The sequence below is a fragment of the Hylobates moloch genome, unplaced genomic scaffold, assembly GCF_009828535.3.
Source record: "Hylobates moloch isolate HMO894 unplaced genomic scaffold, HMol_V3 SCAFFOLD_19, whole genome shotgun sequence".
Taxonomy (NCBI): domain Eukaryota; kingdom Metazoa; phylum Chordata; class Mammalia; order Primates; family Hylobatidae; genus Hylobates; species Hylobates moloch.
Genome location: NW_026652294.1, coordinates 75,688,842 through 75,704,680, shown reverse-complemented (window position 1 = coordinate 75,704,680; position 15,839 = coordinate 75,688,842). Strand labels below are relative to the sequence as shown.

The 15,839-nt window shown below is 38.7% G+C and overlaps 1 protein-coding gene across 1 annotated transcript in view; it reads right to left on the bottom strand.

The window, feature by feature from the left end:
- LOC116458413 (histone-arginine methyltransferase CARM1-like) overlaps window positions 1-15,839 on the bottom strand; it is a 290,922-nt gene that overhangs the window by 112,159 nt on the left and 162,924 nt on the right. The window contains 2 exon segments of the mRNA XM_058431158.1: window positions 1,918-2,022; window positions 3,071-3,177. Of these exon segments, the coding sequence (XP_058287141.1) occupies window positions 1,918-2,022; window positions 3,071-3,177 (212 nt within the window).

Genomic DNA, 15,839 nt, shown 5'->3' with positions numbered 1-15,839 from the left:
ATGATATAACAAAGTGCCAAATGGAAATTTTGGCAATGAAAAATATGATAACCAAAATAAAAACTTCACTAATGGGCTCAATAGCAGAATGGAGATGACAAAGAATAGAAAGCCATGTGCAAACCAACTTCTAGCTGGGGGCCTATTTATCACCACCTTTCGTGCATCTTTCCCTCTGTTTTCATTAACTATTGTCGTATAACAATACCATACCGTTGTATATACTTGTATGCAGTTGTATAATTGTATTGTATACAACTATAAGTACTGTTATGCAACAATAGTTAGTGAAAACAGAGGGAAAGATGCAAGAATATTTAGTGACTTAAACCAGAAACAATTTATGAATTCTCTCAATTCTGTGGGAGGGCTGGGCAGTTTCTCTACTGGTTGTGCTTGGATTTGTTCATTCTTCTGCATCCAGCAGGAGGGTTGGTTGGACTGGAAGACCCAAGATGGCCTCGCTCACAGGTCTGGCAGTTGTTGGTGATGGCTGCTGGCTGAGGTGCTTCAGTTCTGCATGTGACCTCTGAACTCTAGCAGGCTAGACTCCTTCACAGTATGGTAATCACTGGGTTCCAAGAAATGGAGAGCAAAAGCTATAAGGCTCATTAGGGCCTAGGCTCTGGAACTCACACAGCATCACCACTGTCATATTCTATTGGTCAAAGCAAGTCACAAAGCCAGCACAGAGATAAGGGCCAAAAAATTAGAATGCCTCTTGATGAGAGAAGTAGCTACATGACTACGTATCTGTGGATACAGGGAGGCATGGTTATTGGAATAATTATTTCAATATTCTACCACAACCTTCCTGGGAAGTAATGCTGCAAAGGTGAAAGACCATGGATCTGCAATTATTATGTCGGTAGACTAGACTGTGAGGCTTAGAGAAGTTCAGCATTTTGCCTAAGATCACACAGCTAGTTAAGGAGAAAATATGAAACTAGATCCCATACTGCCAAGTCTTTGGACTAGTACTGTTGACTGAGAGATAAGCTGTTGAGTGTTTTGAATAGTTTGTCTCTTTAACAGGTAGAAGAACCCTGGACAACAGTTGTATAATGTGCTGGCAACCATTCATCATTCGTATCCATTTCATGAAGGAAATAAATGCATGTACTTGTGGAGTCTATGAAAAAATTGAAGTAGAGTGTCTCATGAAGAGCTATTTATTATGTAGCAATAAAGCTCCTATAAACTGTTCGATGCACCAAAACAGTGCATTCAGTCTCTCGAGTTCCTGGCACTCAAAGGTTAATAATTTTAGTGAGATAAATTCACATAACATCAAATTAACCATTAACTATTTTAAAGTATACAGTATGGTGTCATTTAATACATTCATTACATTGGGCGACCGTTACCTTTATCTGGTTATAAGACATTTTTATCACCCCCAAAGGAAACTCTGTCCCCATTAAGCAGTCACTTCCTATTTCCCTTTCTCCCTCATCCCTGGCAACCACTAGTGCACTTTCTATCTCTATAAATTTATCTATTCTGATGCTTCACATAAATGGAATCACATGATCTTTTGTGACTGACTTCTTTCACTTAGCTTTTTTTGGGGTTCATCCATGGTGATGCATGTATCAGCGTTGCATCCCTTCTTATGAATAATACAAATGTGAATAATAGTCATAATATTCCATGTGTAAATATAGCACATTTTGCTTATATATTCATCAGTTGATGGGCATTTAGATTGTTTCCACTTTCTGGCTATTTTGAATAGTGCTGTAATGAACATTTGTGTACAAGTATTTACTTGAATGCCTGCTTCAATTCTTTTGGGTGTATAGCTAGGAGGGGAATTTCTGGGTCATATGGTAATTCTACTAAAGCTTCATTTTTATTCTGGTCTTGAAAAGGTTTCTGAAATGCATGAGATTCATCAACTGCTGCCGGCATTACCTTGTCTCTAAAGTCAATGTGATTCTGGAGGATGGCTCTGTGGTAAGTGGCTGTCCTCACAAAATCTTGCATCATGTTCTGCTGTTGAGAAATGCAGCCATAAAACTATAAGGGAAAGAGATAAGAGGGGGAGTAAACAGCCCACAAAGTCAGCACGATCATGAGCATCTGGTTCGGACAGCCACTTTGGTCAAGGAAGACATGATCTTTCACAAACAGAGAAGCTGAGGCTCTGAGAGACACAGTGACCTGGCCACATTGGCCCTATATGTAAAGCAAAGAATTCTAAGTAGATCCCAGACTTCTGACTATATAGATTCAATAGATTCGGGCCTAGATATTGATGAGATAAGTACTCAAGATCCCTTCCTAAATCAGAGGTTATGAGAGAGCACAAATTGAGAATAATAGACAAGTTGGGATGGTTGACACCTGCAATCCCAGAACTTCGGGAGGTTTAAGTAGGAGGATCACTTGAGCCCAAGAGTTGGAGGCTGCAGTGAGCTATAATTACACAAGTGCAATCCAGCCTAGGCAAGACAGCGAGGCCCTGTCAAAAAAAAAAAACAAAAAAAAAGAGAATAGAGTCAAGAGAGAAAGGAGCCAGGACCAAAAGGGATGGCCTGCCCTGATGAGCCCCATTAGCCTCGACAGGAAAACAGAACTTGGATAGAAATCCTGGTGGAGGTGGAAGTGAGACAGAAGGCAGTGATCGCGGTAATCCTGATGGAAACAGAGGCAAGCCAGTTGGGTGATGTGGCGCATATAAATCCCTGAACGCTGGTAAGAAATATTAGTGTTGTAATTGCCACCATTTGGTAGAGCTTTCTTTGGGCCAGGTACCATGCTAAGTGCTTCACAGTTTCATCAAATTAAATTAAAGGATCATGACAATCAGGTGAATTATGTTCCTCAGATGAGGAAGCTGAGGCTCAGAAAGATCCAGCAACTTGCCCAAGTCCTGACAATATAATAAGTGGCAGAATGGGAATTTAAATCTATGTAATGCTGATGCTGCTGGTCTCGTGACCACATTTTGAGAACCACTGCAATAGAATATTAATTATCTCCTCTCCACCCACCCTGCCTAGATGTGTTCAGAGGCACACCTTGAAATAAATCAATTTATTCCACCCAGGATAACCCTCCTGACCTGGAAGTACTGTGCAGCAGATGCTTCTTCTGTCCGCTAGCTGAACACTGAGTATTCCTTTTTATTATTTCGGCAAATTTTAAAAGTATTTGCAAATGCACTGAATTCTGCAAGGATAAAAAGCAGAGCCATTTCTTCACCTTGGAAACCATAGAGCTCACCATTGCACTCTGCAAAAAATTCCAACTGTGAAAATATTAGAAGATGAAAATGGCACATTCATCCCTGAACACATACATGATAGGAGATGGCAAGGCGGAAATGGGTACTATTCTGAGCTGTGACACGCTTATTTACACTTGTCAGACATATTTGCATTCAGAAATGTCAAGTGAGAGAGCACAAAGAAACACAGGCAGAAACCGGGCTCCAGAAATTCTCCCAGTGCTGCGCTTACAAAGCTCATAGATTTATACTCAGAAAGTGCTCTAGGCAAGGTGATTGTTGATGATAAGAAAAAAAAAAAACATATACGTGAATACAAAAAAATAGAATACATACATACATATAAACACATATCTTTTATATATACATTCATATAACCTCATTCTATTGTCATGACAGTTTTTTCTCTCTCATTTAGTATGATCGAGATTTACAGAGAAAAGGTAAAATAACTGGGGATATGTGAATACAAAGAAATCCTCTGTCATTTGGAGAAAGAAAATAGAAGTGAAAGCTCAAAAAATTTCTGAAGTGATATTGCTGATAGATAACACAGTGTTCACAGTGGCCAATCCCTGTGACTTCTGCCTCAGAGATGTCCCCTGAATACTGCCCAGTAGTCTCCACTGTCTGTGGCCTCTTTCCACTCCACCACAGGCACTGTGATCAGGTCTCTCCCTTATATTATAGCCTTGGCTGGATCCCTAATGCCCACACACTCTTGGTTCATGATAAGCTCTGGCCCCTCACATTCTAGACCCAACCTAGATGTTCTAGATGATCTTGTCCAGTAACCTGTATGCACTTTCCAGAACCCTCTCTGTACTCTCTTCCTGCACACATGAGACCTGCCCTATGACCTCCATGCTTCCACCACGCTGAACACTTACAAATTCCCACATCAACCCAGTCCTGGCCAGGCATCTTGACTTTGAATCTCCCTATTTTTTTCTGTTAGATTATCTTTTGACATCAAACTTCTATTCATCCTCCCAGATTCTATTCAACTAGCATTTCTTCACTGCTATATTCTGAAACATCATAGACAAAATCAGCTGCTGTAATAGAGTAGATCTCAAACTCACCTTTAGTTCGGAATCACCTGGGAAGTTTTTTAAACCTATGGATACTGGGCCCTCACCCTACATCTAATAATTAAATGTTCTAGTGGTAGGGACAAGGCATCTGTATTTTTAAAAAAGCCTCCAGAGTAAATTCTCCTGCATAGCCAAGGATGACAAATATCCCTCCAATCTCATCTTCTAAGCTTACCATCATCATTCATGTTATACTGAACTTATAGATTTTTTTTTAAAAAATCTCCATTTCTCTACCTAAATCAAATTTTTGGGAAACTGTTTAGAGGGTGTCTTAGTCCATTTTGTGTTGCTATATCAGAATACCACAGACTGGGTAATTTATAAAGAACAGTAATTAATTTCTTACAATTCTGGAGTCTGGGAAGTCCAAGGTTGAGGAACAACATCTGGTGAGGACCTTCTTGCTCTGTCTTACCAAGGCAGAAGGCAGAGGGCAAGCAAGTGCAAGAGCAAGAGACAGAGAGGGCCACTTTTATAACAACCCACTCTACTGAAATTAACCATTTCATGAGAATGGAGCCTTCATGGCTTACTCACTTCTTAAAAGTCATACTTCTTTTTCTTTTTTTTTTTTTTTTTTGAGTCGAAGTTCACTCTTGTCACTCAGGGTAGAGTGCAATGGCACGATTTCAGCTCACTGCAACCTCCACCTCCTGGTTTCAACTGATTCTCCTGCCTCAGCCTCCCGAGTAGCTGTGATTACAAGCGACTGCCACCATGCCCAGCTAATTTTTGTGTTTTTAGTACAGATGGGTTTTCACCATGTTGGCCAGGCTGGTCTTGAACTCCCGACCTCAGGTGACCCACCCACCTCGGTCTCCCAAAGTGCTGGGATTATAGGCATGAGCCACCATGCCTAGCCAAAGTCACTTTTATTAATACTGTCACAATGGCAATTAAATTTTAATATGAGTTTTGCAGGTGACACTTAAACCATAGCAGAAGTTTAAGCCTCATTTATCGCTAGTCCCTAGAACACAGTGCTAATGTAGCAGCCATCCTAATAAATGAGTCTGAAATGTAAATTCAATACATTTGGGAAAATGACTAATGAACTTGGTGAAACTATTTAATTTGAGAAGCAGCCCTGTGAGGCCCTGGGGCCATCCCATGTAGGCACAGAGAGTCTGAAAAAAGATCTTGTTGGAAAATAAACATGCAAACACATGTAACCACTGCCCCTCCTGCACAAGGGAATGCCATCTCCTCAAAAGGACCCGGAGAAGGATAAAGGGAGGAGTTCTTGGTGGAAATGTACATCAGGATTAGATTTACAGTACACTCTGAACAATCGCTATTTCACCAATTTGTAAGGACTCATCCCAAATAATTAACCTCACCTAGCTAATGTTTCCATGTGGATTTTTTTAAATGAAAACAGAAGGATTCTTTGGTTAAAAATGTATCTTCATTATAAAATTTCTGTCAACTCTATCTTTTGCAATTATATCCCTATAAAGGAAAGGATGCAAATGATGGTTTAAAAACAACTACAAAACCAACAAATGAAAAGTATAAAAAATTTAGAAAAATGCAACAAATCAAAAAGAATACAATAAAAAAAATGATTCCATTATACAAGTGACTGACTATGCTTAACATTCTGGGTATGTTTGTGTGTATGTAAAAATTCCTCTTACTTATAAAATTACATCATATTATTTTATAACCAGCACTTTTTATTTAAGATGCTATGAATAACGTCCTAGGCCATTAAGTAGTCTTCTCCACCTCACTGCTAATGGATATATGATTTCAGCTCAATAATGTGCCATAATTTGACCAATTCCCTGTGGATAAATTTCCAAGCCTCACTCCAACTCTACTGTATCAGAATGATAAAACCCAGAATCTACATTCCTGGTGATTCTGGTAACAAGAGAGTTTCAGCCAATAAAGTATGGCAACATTCATATAGTAAGAATATCCTATTACAGTAAAAGCAAAGCCATTTCTTCATAGCATCTTCCTATACATAAAAATGAATGTATTGGTTGATATTTCTGTTCTCCCATTATATTTTTTCTTTTGACCTTTTCTTTTTTTTTTTTGAGATAGGGTCTCACTCTGTCCCCCAGACTGGAGTGCAGTGGCATGATCTCAGCTCACCACAACCTCTGCCTCCCAGGTTCAAGCAATTCTCCTGCTTCAGCCTCCCAAGTAGCTGGGATTGTGGGTGTGAGCCACTACTGCCTGGCTAATTTTTGTATTTTTAGTAGAGACAGGGTTTCACCATTTGGCCAGGCTAGTCTTGAACCCCTGACCTCAAATGATCCACCCTTCTCAGCCTCCCAAAGTGCTGGGATTACAGGTGTGAGCCACCACGCCCGGCCTTTAACATTTTGGGACTTACCCAGGAATTTTTCTTTACATTTTTACATCTATCTGTATATTATATACAACAATAGTATTGTACTCTATTTGTTGACAACCTGCATTTTCACTATTAACAATATACTGTCAGCTTTTTTCTGTGTCAACACTTTTCATAGAGACTCACTCAACTACATATAAAGCTTCAAAGCTCCTTAACTGTCATATCATTTTGCTCATTTCTCCGATTTGTTCTCAGAGGCAACATCAGAGACTAAGTAGATCTTAATTTATCTTAATTTCAACAATGTTTTTTGAGTATGTTCCCTTAAATTCTGGACCCAACTATTTGCTTATAAAATTTGATTGGGAGTCAAAAATATCAAGTCTGTTAAGCTGCAGTTTCCTATATTTGCATTTTTCTCTTTTAAAAAGATATTGGACAATATTTACCCAGCTCTAGTTTCCTGGCACCTCTCCAATTCTCTCTGAGTTCTCAGAGATTGCCAGCAGTGGTTTTTGTCACCCATCTGTGAGTTCTTTGAGTCTCTGTTGTTTGGGCTTTCAAAGCCTATGGTAAATTAATTTGTTTAACAAATAATCTTTTGAATATTCCCAACAGTTGCAAGTCTCTATCCTTTGGGGGAAATTTGAGACCTTAATACAACCCAAAATAATGGCTGCCCAATTAAGTTAATAGGATATATGGCAAGTTGAAAAATATCATTTTCGGTTAAAAAACGAGATTTTGACTATAAAGTCACACACCTGGTGTTCTTGTATGGCTCGCCAATTATCTCCAAAAAGAAAATGTAAAAGAGAAGCTCCAACGAAGTTTTGTGTTACACCAGCATCCAAGCAATACATAAACAGCCTACAAAGTAAGTACTGAGCTGGATGTGTCAGTTCTATTGTGTTTGAGATTTTAAAAATCCAATTTTATTATATTATTAACAGTGTCAGTCTGCTTAGGCTGCCATAATAAAATGCCACAGATCGGGCGGCTTAAACAACAGAAATTTATTTTCTCAAAGTTTTGGAGACTGGGAAGTCCAAAGTCAAGGTGCCAGACGGTTAGGTTCCTGGCAAGGGTTCCTGGCTTGCAGTTTTCTGCCTTTTCCACTGCGTCCTCACGTGGTAGAGACAGCGAGCTATTGAGTTCTCTGATGTCTCTTTTTATAAGGACATGAATTCTGCAGAACCAAGGCTCCACCTCATGACCTTGTGTAAAGTTAATTGCTTCCTTACTCCAAATACAGCCAGACTGGGGTTAGGATTTCAACATGGGAATCTGGATGGGACACAATTCAGTCCGTGGCAGACACTATAGTCACAGCTATTTATAATCCTAATACAGGGGCCACACTTAACAAACCAAAAATCACAGCCTCTTGTTTGACAAGTTTAAGATGTATTTATGGGATTGATGGGATTTAGAAAATCAGGAGTATACTGGTAAGTCCAGGAACCATCATCAACTAATTCCTTCCTGTGGGGAATTCTGTCAAAAGAATGTGTTTTTTTTTTTTTCACAATTTACCCTCACTTTTATTTTAATGGTTAAATAAATGTGTATAAATAAAGAAAAGTGACCGTGTTTCCACATGGTGTATAAAGAGTCAAAAAAATTAATAAATAAAAAAACCTCTAAAAAGGAACAGAAACTTAATTGTTGATTTCTCCAGTCTCCTCAGCTACTTTGGAGAACCCAAAAGGAAAGGAGCAGTAATAGCCTATCCTCCTCTCCTCCTCAGTTCTCCAAACTGGGGGGCAGAATTTGGGGTAAGAGAAGTAAAGGGCTCTTTAAATCCAGCAGGTAATTTTGCCTTTGGAGAAGATTTTGGCAAGAAGTGCTTTTTTTCTTTTTTTTTTTTTTGATGTGGAGGAGCCTTTTCATCTGCAGGTACCATTTGTTTGAAGGATGCTGTTAATTCTGTAGAGCTGGAATGGTTACCAGAGGAGAGGGAAGAAAGGCCAGCTATTTAGAATATAAGAAAGTCAAAATGGATGTCCACATTTGCACAGTGGGTCCTTCAGCTGCTCAGGGTAGAGAGGTGGGAAGACATGGATTAGAATTGCTGCTCTGGAATAAAGAGGTCCCTATGGGGATATTGCCTAGAAGCCTGAGGGCAGTGGGCTGAGTATATAAGGATGGGGAACTGCCCTCAGTTATTCGTAAAAGCCCAGTTCCTATGGCGAGAGCACACATTGAGTAAAACGAGAACTCCTTTCAAAGGACACATCTACCCACACTGTTTCTAAAAGGAATGACCTGGTGGAACTACTATTATAAACCCTCAGGCTGTAAACCATTCTGTCTTGTAATTTTTTTGATCACATATACACAAATGCAATTTTCTCTATCATGTAGATATTTTACCAAGGACATAGCAGCTCCATGCTACAGCCATGATTCCAATTATTTTCCTTCCATTCTCAGGCTTGATTTAGGCTTCTTCATGACAAACCATTACTTTTCAATGTTAGTATGTATTTCTATTCATGAATCAATACAGACTACTCAGTTGTACCATTTTCTTTCTGTTCTGCTGCTCCTAAAAGACCAGATTGAAGGGATCTGTTTTTGTTTGCTTGCTTCTCTTAAATAGCTGCTATTTACCAGTCACACTGTCTGTGGTGCTTTCCGTACAAAGAGTTTATTTACCAAGACGCTAGCTTCTTTCCGTGCCAGGAAAGGGTAATACCTGTTTGACTACCTCAGCTGTTCTGGCCACATGTCCCAACATTATACCAGAAAATGGAAAATGTACAACTGACAATAGAATAGTCATGGTGTGGATTTTTATAAAATAATGTCAAACTCTAGACATTGCTGCAAAACTGATTCTGGACTGTCTTGAAGAATTTGCAGACGGCTCATTTCAATTCTCTCTAGTCCATCAGATTGAGCTTACCCAATTAAGCTCTCTTTACTGGACACTCAAGGAAGAAAAAGATACCATTTTAATCAGTATACAAAGAAGAGAGCAACACTAACCACTTGCTTCATTTAATTCTTCTTCCCCCGCCCTTTTTTTTTATTTTTTATTTTTTTGAGATGGAGTCTTGCTCTGTCGCCCAGGCTGGAGTGCAGTGGTGTGATCTTGGCTCACTGCAAGCTCCGCCTCCCGGGTTCACGCCATTCTCCCACCTCAGCCTCCCGAGTAGCTGGGACTACAGGTGCCTGCCACCACGCCCGGCTAATTTTGTTTTTGTATTTTCAGTAGACACGGGGTTTCAACGTGTTAACAAGGATGGTCTTGATCTCCTGACCTGGTCAGTGCTGGGAGAAGTGCATTTACACCCAGAACATCATTCAAGCAGGATGGATGTGATACCTGCAGCTGGAATACGGGTCTTCTTCTCTGTGTCTGCCTCTTATTAGTTCTTTGTATAACATATAGGATAATAATTACTATTTTGTCTAGTTACTTAGTTTTTTCTATCTTGCTCCATAGAATGTAAGCTTAAAAGATTTAGAGAGTACAAAGATTTATTCACCATCAAATCCTAGATCAAATTATGATACCTGGCACATAGTAAGTGTGCAATAAATATCACTGAATGCATAAGTAGATGAATTAATGAAAGCATTCTTTCTTTTTCTTCCTTCCTTTCCTCTTCCTTCTCCTTCTTCTTCCTTTTCTCCTCCTGCTTCTCCTCCTCTCCTTCTTCGTTCTCATCTGTTCTTTTCTTCTTCTTCCTACTCCTTCTTTTTCTTCTTTTCCTCCTCCTCCTCCTCTTTCATTCTTCTTTCTCTTTATTTTTCCTCCTCATCCTCTTTCTCCTTTTTTGATCCATTTCGACTTCTACCTCTTGACTGGTTCATGTCTTCTAAAGCAATTACCTCAGAATAAGGAGTTTATTTTCTCATTTACTTATTTCTTCCCTAATCATAGGTGTGTAAACTTAAATATTTGGGCTCCATCTACTTACTTAAAAAGTCTAATCATAAAGTTCTTTGAGTTAGTATCTCAGTGGCAAAACCAAATTATCTGATCCATCGTATATTTCAAGTCAAAATCCATTTATTATCTAAACCCCTAAATATGACAATATATTTTTACTTCTCTTTTTTTCAATGGATAAGGACATATTTGCATATGACAGTTCCCACACCTTCTTCATCCCAACTTTCAAAGTTAGATAAACATAAACCAAATTTTAGGAATTTTCCTATACAGATAGGCTGTGTGCGTTTTTCCAGAGAAAGGCACAGATATCTCAGGTGGTGAGAGATGAAGTAGTATAGGAAAATGAATACATTCTAAATGTGTATATACACAGAGGACTCTGCTGCTGAGTGAAATTCAACATAAGGGTGGCCTTCTTACACTTTATACAAGGGTTTGCTCACTTAGTAAAGTAGCAAAAAGCGTTTAGATATAAAGCAGATTCTCTGAGTACCCAACATAAATAGCATTATTATAAGACACTGTATGTTCCTAATGCATACACGAAAAAACTAGAAAAATGCACGGCTTCATCAAACTTCAAGCTAATTTCTCCCTTTTAGTGCTTTTGTCTCCTCTTTAAAAAGAACTTGTCAGCAAAAGCAGCCATCAAACCAAACTCTCTTAAAACAAAGTTACTTATAAGTTCTAAGAAACTGAATATATTATTTGGGTTTCCTCTTCACTCAAAGCCTTACAATTGACAACCAAGCCTACAGTTCATAAGTTGTGTAACACTAACCTAACACTATTTTTGTCCAACCAAAAGATTGGTGCAAAGCACTGGGTAGGACTATTATTGGGAGTATTTTGTGTATTTGTCAAATCTTTAACTGTCAAGAATCTTATGGCAAAACAATTGAGATCATGTTTTTTCAAATCAGACGTGATCTTCATGCATATCTTCAAAACCAAAGAACACTTACTGAGATGACAAATAGTGACCTAAACATAGTAAAATAGTAATGTTAAACATTTATAAAGGCAAGGGTGGTTTATTCATTTGTTTGAACATTGAGTGAGATCCCTAATCCCTGTAGAATCCTGGTAGACTTGCCCTGATGCTCTACCCATCAACGAAGAAAGCTCAAGATGTAAGAACTGCATGGTCTCCAATAAACATATGGAACAGGAGGTCAACCTTAAATAGAGGAATAATTGACTGAACCAGAACAGAACCAAGATCCTAAGGTATATCTGTGAAACCTCTTTTATTAACAAGTGGTGAAAAACTCAACTACGTATAACTTGAATAGGAGCTTTACGGCTCACAAAACCAAAAAACACAGGATTAAGTTTCCATTTTCAAGAATAGCTGTTTTCAAGCTCTCCTTTGCTGTTGTTAGGACTTGCTCTCTCACTTGTGTGTGCTGTCACTCTCTTGCTCTCTTTCTTTTTTTCTTGTTTTCTTGCTCTGCATTTCTCTGTTTTTTCTTCCTCGTCAGGCAGACTTCCCCCTCATAAAACAAGATGATTACCAGCAACTCTAAAACAACACTGCTACAAGCTCAGCAACCTCAGTCCTTCCAAAGAGTTCCAACAAAAGCCCCATATTGAGTCCTGTTGAACCATGTTAAATTAAAGACCCATCTCTGAATCCATTTCTGGGGCCAGGGGATCAATGCCAATGGACTAGCCTTGAGCCAGCCTTATCTAACCCAAAAAGAAGACTGGGCTTCCATTATCAGAAGAAAGGAGAGTATATTAAAGATAAGCAAAATCACAGTTAACTACTACCAAAAAAGAGGTAGAAACATTATAGACCAAGCTAAAAGAAAGGAAACAGGACTGAGAAAATCTGCATGCTTCAGAGACAAATGGGAGGAAGGTGAGTCATGGAAAATACCCACTCAGCTCATCAGCTTCTGAAATCTTGAAACTTGCATTAGCTTAAACTCAGATTTTGCTTCCAGCACCAGGTGGTTGTTGTGACAGGCTGCTACAAGCCAACTGGTGGAAATCAAAGAGGGACAGGTTCTGAAGCTCTAATGTTGTTGCTGGTAGTCAGGTAATCCTATGTCTTGGTTCACCTGGAACATCTCAGTTTATACCTGCTATCCTGGAGAAATAATCGATCCCACTGCCTTTCATATTCAAAAGATTCATGATTTGGATGATAAATGATGAGTCGTCCTGCCTATAATTTCATGTAATTTTGGGAGAGGTAGCCACTCACAAGTGAGAGAGTTGCAGAGACAGAAAGATGATTATGGGGAGACCATGCAACACTTGCAAGCTGGAGACGATATACCTGCTTCCCCACCATGGTACCAGGACACTGTCTGGGCCTGAAATGCCTTAAACTCCAGGAGACATTTCACTTCGATAACTTTTTCTTTTTGACTTGAGCTACTTTGTATAGGTAGATTTGATTAAAACAGAATTCCCCCAATATACAATAATGTACTTTTTCCTGGGTCATTGCCAGACACTAGAGTTTGTTGAGAGTGTACTATTTTCATTTGTTTTTACTAAAAATTGTATATATTTTAATGTCTTACTCATTTCATGTGCTTTTAAAATCTGCACCATGCTTTTCTGAACCCTAGAGGTGAATCAGTCTATTTGCAATTAGGCCTATTTCTACCACGGTACTTTAACCAATCCAGTAAGACCACCCCATATTAATATTACTTGGGATGAAGATGGAATTTCAAACAACCTCCTAGTCATTTGAAGGTCACCAGACTTGTAGAAAGATAAATGGTACCTTCATTCATTAAGTAAGGCCAGAATGCACCTTCTGGAGCATTTAACATGTATTCACAGAGGGACTAATTTATTTATGTTGCAGCATGAGCTATTATTCAATTAGTTCTCATAGCTTCCTGAGGCCTCTGCATGCCTCCCAGCAAGTACAGCAGCACAGGTAAACACCAAACAGGTGGCATAAAGGCAAATTTCCAATTTGATTAGATTTACACTGTTGAAAAAATGACATTTGACAACCGAAATGAACATTTTCATGATTGCTTATGCCATACTCCCTCCATTCCCCTAACAAATAACTTTGAAGAAGCATTAGTGTAATCCTATATAGTATTTAAAAAACGGAAACAGCAGTCTGTACCTCCACTGCATAATGCTTGGGGCACTTTATTTTGCCAAGAGAAAACTTTGCATAATAGGTAGACTTCAAAATCTCTCTGGGCTTTCCCTTTATATATTATCCATAAATGAATGAGACAAAAACATCTACAAACTCAGTTGAGAAACGCTATAGCTGTTACAAGACAGAGGAAAGAAAGTATTTTGTACCTGGAAGACTTGAGATTTCAAATCACATAAACAGACCAGTTTGGATGACAAGTAACTGCTTTGTTAGTTTTGCAACGCGATTTTTAAAGATCTAGCTCTCTTCCCATTCAAACATGCATTTAACAATAATTCTGCATGGTTGTGCTACCTAATCCTATTCAAGAAATTCATCTTGTATTCATTTTTTTAGAGAGCAAAATGTACCCACTGTAGTTCTTAGTGAAGTGAATCTATGATAATTGGCTAAAAGCGTGATGTGCGTCTGTCTTCTTAGCTCAATCTCTTTGCTTTTATCTTGTTTTCTCTTTCATATTTATATTGATCGTCAACTGGGTGCAAAATGAGCAGAGGCTAAATCTGGTCTGTAGGAATATTTAATGTGGCCATGACGTGTTTTAAAACTCAGAAGAATGTCACAGGAAACATGGATTTCTACCTAAAATAGTATGACAGGGCACACTAGGGTCTGAATTACTGTGTAGCAACAACCGACATGAGGGAAGCAGCTACTGCAACCTTTTGAATGGATATGAGATCTCCAGTTGCCGTAGTTGCCCCATTCTCTCTTCTTTACAACCAGCCCACTTCATGCATTTCCATGACTAGCTTGGGCTGTATAGGCATTTGAGTCTGTGCTTCCTATACACTCAAGGCCCCATTACAAAACTTCAAGGACAAAAAGTCCGCAACTTAAAATATCAAGTACTTCCCTTCTATTTTTGAGCACCACGAAATCATAAAAGCTAAGAAAAATAATAGGCAAACATATTATCGTATGATTGTTTCAATCAATTGACAATTTTAAACGTGTAAGAGAAGTAGTTGTGTTTCTTGGCAATGACCTTATTTGGTCATTTTGTGCAGACATTCATTAGGGCAGATTCAAAGTCAAAGTCTAGAGCCATCAGATAAGTTCTGGCGAGTCAGTCACTATCACTCCCAAACAACATATTTTTATATGAATACGGTACTGTTGACTGATTTCAGCTATGAAAGCAAGTTTTTCTCAAACCGTTCATCTCCCCACCCTTCCTGTATAATTACTAATGATCCATGGGATCCTGGAGTATGGCATCTATATTAAAGAGTGATTCCACTCAGAAAAGATGCCCACGGCACCGGCTGCTTTATCATCCTTCCCTAACAATGTGATCAACTATCTACTCTATGACAAGCAACTAATAGATCCAGCAGTAGTTAAATTACTGCTTCCTGGTTGACATCCATCTGCACTTTCCTTACACAGAAGAGGGGATAACATGGACCGAAAGCCAGGAGGATTCAATCCAGGGATATTGGTTACCATTCAATATTTTTATAACCACAACCAGCAGATCTTTGTATATATATGGCTTACCTTCAGCTTTAACTGCAATCCAGCTCTAGAATGAGTGTCAAATCTATAATTTTTTGATACTTTGATAAAAAGGGATATTCTAAATCTTATTGAGAATGTAGCTATTGAGTGACCATTGAGTCTAGAATCCTTCACACTCTGGTATGAAGGCATATTCCAAGTCCTATTAGGAACCCATATAAAAATTTTTCTTCAGATCCAAATGCCAAAAGAAGCTTTGTTTGACATATTCTGCCCTCCTGCTGCTGCTCTATCTTTTATGGACTCTGGAGATCCTGTAAATTCACAGTATTTCCCCGTTTGCTTGAATGCCAAGATGCCCAGAGTCAAAATCATGGGTTGTCAGTAATACTTATGAGTCCTCTAATGTGCAGATTTGTGTTTTAACTTGCTCTTGGCCTCAGACTGCTGCGCTTTCTATATGTTCTCTAATTTTGAACTTTATCTGTTTATATTTTACTATAGAGATGTGTGAGGAAACTCAAACTCTCTGTGGTAAAAGTCAGGAGATGGATACATGGATGGATAGATGGACGAATGGATAGATGGATAGAGGAACAGAGAGGTAGAAAGACTGATCAATGAATCCCATCAATACTACATGAAGCTTTAACAGAGACTGA